We start from the raw sequence: 5925 nt of genomic DNA, 5'->3' as shown, positions 1-5925 counted from the left end.
GGAGGGAGGGAGGGAGGAGGGAGAGAGGAAGGAAACCAACCTTTGTTAGGCACTTACTGTGGCCCTGTGGCTAAGTGCTTTTTACAATTATGATCTCAGTGGATCCTCACAGCAGTCCTAGGAGGGACGCATGGTTATTTTCCCCATTTTACAGTTGAAGACACTGAGGCACAGAGCTGAAGTGGGCAGGGGCCCAGGCTCCCACCATTAGACTTGACCTCAGGTCTTGTTGACTCCAGGCTTAGGATGGGGAGGCTCCGTCCACAGTGGCCCCGGCTGCCTCCTTTTCTGGCAGCTTACAGCCTGTGGCCATTCTCTCCTCTCTATGTCTCTAATATCCCTGAATCTTCCCCACTGTTCCTCTCACCCACTCCCATCACCTCTGCCCCCAGCCCCTGGTCTCCCACAGCTCAGTCAGCCTGGGAACTCCCATGGGAAGCTGCCTGACCGTGGAACCCACCATCAGGTCCCAGGCCCCATCCTCAACCCCTTCCTGGCCACCCTCCTGAGTCTCACCCTGGAAAAACCAAATGTTGCCCTGTGGATCCTCAAAGGCAGCATCAAGGCTGGTGGGCAGGCCTTGCCAGTGGCGAGAAGCCAGGGCCGGGTAGCCGGGCTGCAGCTGCCCAGCCCTCAGCCTCCAGACAAAGCCCGACTTGAAAAAGAACAGTTCCCCTCGGATGGTGGCTGCAGCATCAAAGTCTGTGTCGCAGGCGTCTGGCTGCAAGGGGGACATTGAGGCAGGATTGCGGGGGAGGCATTAGAACTGGTGGGCAGTGGCAGGGGGGCTGGGTAGGCAGCCGGGGCCTCACCTCCAAGGAGATCTCGTTGGTGTCTATGTCACCTGGCTGGGGTGGGGGAGGTGCTTTGGGGTGGGGCCTGGTGGGCCCTGGGGCTGGAGGGGCCAGGGTCGGGTGGGGCTCTGGGCTGGGCACAAGCCGCTGTCCATAGAGGTGCTGGATGCCCTGCTGGTCATCTGGGCTCAGGCTCAGAGGGTAGCGGAAGGTGTAGAAAGGGGACATCAGAGCTTTGGCTTCATTTGAGTGCTGGAGGCCCAGCACGTGGCCGAACTCATGGGCGGCCACCTGGAGCAAGTCTGTGCCTGGGAGGGATGGGCAGAAGCGGGCACAGGAGCTTGCAATCCTGGGGCCTTGACACCCCAGCACCCAGCCTGGAGGCAGGGAGCCCCATCCAGGGGACAGCCAGTCGTCTGCCCCATCTCAGTTCCCTCAGGCCCACCCCCCACCCATCCTTCCTTATTTTCCCCCAGCCTCACCATCCATCTTGCCTCTGCTTCTCCCAGCCTCACCATCTACCCTGCTTCAATTTTCCCCAGCCCAAGGCTCTCATACCCAGGTTGTTCCCAATGGTCCAGGTCTCATCATAGTCAAAGTGCACATCCCCCTCCCGGTGGGTCTTGGGGAAGAAGGCATGAGCCAAAATGCCTCCAGGTCCATCGAAAGGCAGATTGTCTCCGTGCCAGTACCTGGGGAGAAGCCGAGGTCAGGAGGCTCTGCTCGGCTGCCCCTGGCCTGGGACATTGACAGGGGGTTCATTTCTGTAGCCTAACCAGGAACCAGGGCCCCCAGAGTGCTTCCCCCACCCCCACTGCTGGGGTCGGCGAGAAGGGTGACCTCTGGCCTCGAAGTGCAGTTCTTGGATTCTAGTGTACCTGTGTATGTGACCTTAGACAGGTCTCTAGTCCTGTGAAAGCGGAGTTCTCCCCCTGCCTCCACCCCCTCAGAGCTGTCACTGTGATCAGTTCAGTGACTTAGACTTGCTTCCTGTTCAGTGCCAGGGCCACCCCACAGAACCCCAGGGAGCTCCAGTGACCCACCTGAGGTTCTCCTGGGCACATTCAACACCCGACAGCCACTGGAAGCCAGGTGTCCTGGTCCTGATTTCCAGGACAGGCCTCTGGGATCCTCAGCACAGGCAGGACATGGAGCCAGCCTAAGGCTAGGGGTAGTGCCAGGGGTGGTGTCAGGGCCCCTGCCCCTATACTGGGCGCTTACCTGGTGAAGTCAATCATGATATCTGCCCTGCCTTCTTGCACCTCCGTGAAGGTAAGTGGGGTCACATTGCTCCATACCCGTAAGGCCTCTGCCATCATCTGCTGTACTTGCTCCTTGACCAGCTGCCAGGGGAACCGCATGATTCTGGACAATGTTGGAAGACATATTGGGGCTGGGCCATGAGTCAGAACCCCCAACTCCAATCATGGCCAGGAAGGAAGGAGGGAGGGAGGAGGGAAGGGAGGGAAGAGGGAGGAAGGGAGGAGGGAAGAAGGAGGAAGGGAGGGAGGAAGGAGGAGGGAAGGGAGGGAGGAAGGAGGAGGGAAGGGAGGGAGGAAGGAGGGAGGAGGAGGGAAGGGAGGGAGGAAGGGAAGAAGGAAGGAAGGAGAGAAATGAGCATTTATTAAGTGCCAACTACATGCCAGCCTCTATGCTAAGAGCTGTTACAAATGTCTCATTTGGACATCACAACAACCCTTTGAGGTAGAGGCTATTATGAGTCCCATTTTACAGTTGAGGAAACTGATACAAATGGAGATTAAGTGACTCGCCCAGGGTCACTGAACTAATAAGTGTCTGAGACTGAATTTGAACTCAGGGCTTTCTGACTCCAGGCCTAGTGCTCTGTGCCCTGTGGCACCTCCAAGTGCCTATGGAAGGCCTCCAGCCTTGTCTAAATGTCTGTGCAGAAAGGCTGTGTGTGGAGGGAGACAGCATGAGAATGAATGAAGGCTAGGCCTCCCTCCTGCCCTCTCTTCCTTATCCCCCTCTCCTGGAAGGTTACCCTGGCCTCCTCCCATGCCCTCCCCAGCTTCATCTAAAGGAGTGTAGAGAAAAGGCACTTCTGCCAGAGGGTCCAAGTGTATACAGACACCATCCGTATACTGGGGCCTCTGGAGACATTGCCCCCCTACCTGTAGGTAAGGTTGACCTTCTCCCAGCGCCCACCAGACAGCACGAAGCGTTTTTGCCGGTTCTGGAGGCGCAATCCGCGAGGCAGGTTGGGCACACCACAGCGGGGGCGGCCCTGAGCTGTGGCCCACTGAGGGGCAGCCTGCATGGGAAGGATTGGCTTGGAGGCTGCAGCCTTGGGGACATCCTCAAGCCAGGGTCCATCCTCCTTGAGTGCTGAGTCCTGCATAGACAGCAGAGAAGCCTCAGAACCCCCCTCCTCCCAGCTGAGTGCTCCCTGCCCTCCCAGCTGCCCTGGGCTGGATCTCAATCCCAGCTCTGACTAGCAGCAAAATCACCCGCTGTTCACTCACCAACTCTCTGAACCTCTCTCCTAATCTGTTCAGCCGAACAAACCTTAATCACTCCCTGCTGTGGACAGGGCTCAGCACTCAGTACCTGACCACAGAGATGCAAGTTAGCCAGGACCTGCCCTCAAGGAGCTTCCATTCCACCAGAGGTCAGGACAGGACCCAGACATGGGGGTTCTCACACCTGCCTCAGTCGCTGTCCCACAGACTAGATATGGCTGCCTCATCATTAAAAGGCTATCGTGGTATTTTGAGGGATTGACTGGTTAACTGTCCTCCTGGAGATCCCCCTGCCTGTCAGAGGGAAAGAAAGATTGAACAAGTAATAGAGAGAAAGAGGAGGCAGGAAACTTTCCTGAGAGCTCATCTTGTGAACAGATTCTAAGAGAATACTTGAGTCTTCCCAAGAAGGCTGAGAGATGGAACTATGTTACACAAGGCAAAGATGAGCTGCTCAGGATTGGGTTCAGGACCTTACTCACAGCTGAAACATTGTAAACCATCATGCACCTCTGTCTTTGACTACTTGCTACAATGTTAATAAATTGTAGCATCAGTAACTTCGATGGTTAATTTAAGCCTAGGAGAGGAGATAGACATGTAGAGATAAGTAATTACATTCTTTAAGGAAAAGAAGTTTCTCTAGTTTTAAAAATAAATAATCTTTAATAAACTGGGGATGTAGGCCCAGAGCTAATTGTTTAATGAGAAGATGTTGTTTTAGTAACCAATAAGAACACACCTGCAGATTACCTTGGGACTCAAGGTGATAGGAGGGGATGTAGTTTGCCCTAAAACCCTGCCACACAGAAGTGAGGACCCAAGAGCAAACAGTGAGAGCTCTTCCCAAAAGAAATGGACTGCCTTCCCTAAGAGGTGGGCTCCTGTCACTGAAGCTGGGTAGCCACGTCTCAGCAAGGTTGTTGAGGGGATCCCCATGAAGGGAGGAGTTGGGACAGACGCTTTCGAGTTCCCTATCAATTCTGAGGATCAGAAACTCTATGTGTAAATTCATATGCCCTAAGGAAACACCATAATTGGGATGGGGAAATCCCAAAAGACTTCTTGGAGGAGGCTCCAAAGACCGTGGACCCAAACACAGATAGGTTAGGAGAGTGGAGATAGGTAGAGGCATTCTAGGTGAAGGCCAACCTGTGGGAGCTGGAGAGTGGGGAGTAGAAATGGGGATGCTATGGCCAGAAGGAAGGAGAACCTTGTACCTGTTACATCCCTTTGTCAAAGTGAAAGCACCATGTAACCACCAATGGGAGCTACTGAAATCATTCATGAGTGCTCTCTTTATTGCCATGGCTGGAGGGCACCCCAGGAGTACTCAAGTATAACTCTCTTTTTATAGGAGGGGAAACTGAGTCCCAGAAGGAGATGGGATCTGCCCAGAGGCACACAGTGGTGAAGCTGGGTCCTCTGCCCTAGGGTCTGCCTGCCTGCCCAGCCAGAAGTCACCCCCAGGCCCTGGCTCTCACTTTCCATTGCCCAGCTACACCACTCAGGCTACCATCACACTACTGCAGAAGCCCCTCGGGGGCTTCCAGCCTGGGCTGCCAAACCATCATCTGTTGGTCAGTTGCCCATCTACCTGGAGGCCTCTTTATGCCCTACACTGAGTGCCAGGGGAGCTGAATGTTAGATGGCCACATGACCCAGAGCAGGATACAATCCTCCTCCAGCCCTGGCCCATGGCATGGTCTCCCCTGGCTTGGGGTTTTCTGCTGTAACTGATGGGACCACTCTATGGTTCAGCCTTCCTGCCTGAGGAGAGGATCCCAGGTCCCTTGGTCAGACAGGCAGCTTGACTGTGATGGGGAAGCATACCCAGGCAGGAGCCAGGATGCTCACAGAACACATTCCTTCTCCTTTGGAGATCTCCAGGGCCTCCCGCAATGCCACCCCCCAACTTAGCCAGAGAGTTTCTTGGCTATCTCCTAACAGTGCATGTCTTTGGGGGTGGGGGCAGAGGCATGATAGTGAGCTGACCCTCCTTCCACCTCCCTGGTCCTTGGCTGGCCACACCAGACTGAAACGGGAAGAATAAATATTTGCACGCCCCTCTTACAGAATAGCAGCCTGGGATAAAGAGCCCCAAAGTGAGCCCCGGCAGACCCAAACACATTGGACTGAACAGAGGAGCCAATGGTGTTGATGAAATGGAGCCCAGTTCTGGTCCTGACTTGGCCACTACCTTGCTGGGCAACCTGCAGTAAGTGTCCTTCCCTCTCTGGGCCCCACTCGCCATATTTCTAAGATGAAGAGGCTGAATCAGATGACCCATTTCTAAGTATTGACTAGCTGGAAATTCTTGGGTCTTCTGTCTAACATCCAGTGACCAAGCAGCTGAGCACAGCTGGCCAGTGGCCCTCTCTCCAGGCTCCTGCAGGGTCCTCCTGCCAGACCCATGCTGAGCCCAAGGGCCCCCCTTTGTCTCCTCCACTCCAAGCCCCAGGCCCTCTGCCCTGCCTCTCTCTCCAAGCCCCTGTGAGGCTCTGGGGACAGTCTTGCAGAGGGGGCTGCTGGAGCAGGGCCAGGCCAGCCTCGCCAGGGGACCCCAGCTGGCCACCAGGACACATGGGCAGGCTTCCTTCTCTAGGGCCTTCTCTCTCGGGGGGTTAGAGCAGAGACACCTGCTACAG

The 5925-nt window shown here is 55.5% G+C and overlaps 1 protein-coding gene across 1 annotated transcript in view; it reads right to left on the bottom strand.

Moving 5' to 3' along the window:
* The window catches only part of LOC114028339 (stromelysin-3-like), a 12183-nt gene that overhangs the window by 3415 nt on the left and 2843 nt on the right, over window positions 1–5925 (bottom strand). The window contains exons 5-9 of the mRNA XM_027842590.1: window positions 2930–3150; window positions 2016–2159; window positions 1353–1486; window positions 813–1102; window positions 517–721 (exon numbers count right to left, since the gene is read on the bottom strand). Of these exons, the coding sequence (XP_027698391.1) occupies window positions 517–721; window positions 813–1102; window positions 1353–1486; window positions 2016–2159; window positions 2930–3150 (994 nt within the window). The remainder of the gene's footprint in view (window positions 1–516; window positions 722–812; window positions 1103–1352; window positions 1487–2015; window positions 2160–2929; window positions 3151–5925) is intronic.

This window comes from Vombatus ursinus, unplaced genomic scaffold, assembly GCF_900497805.2.
Source record: "Vombatus ursinus unplaced genomic scaffold, bare-nosed wombat genome assembly UNPS02014879.1, whole genome shotgun sequence".
Taxonomy (NCBI): Eukaryota; Metazoa; Chordata; class Mammalia; order Diprotodontia; family Vombatidae; genus Vombatus; species Vombatus ursinus.
The sequence above is the reverse complement of the archived record's forward strand: the minus strand, read 5'-3'. Positions and strand labels throughout refer to the sequence as shown.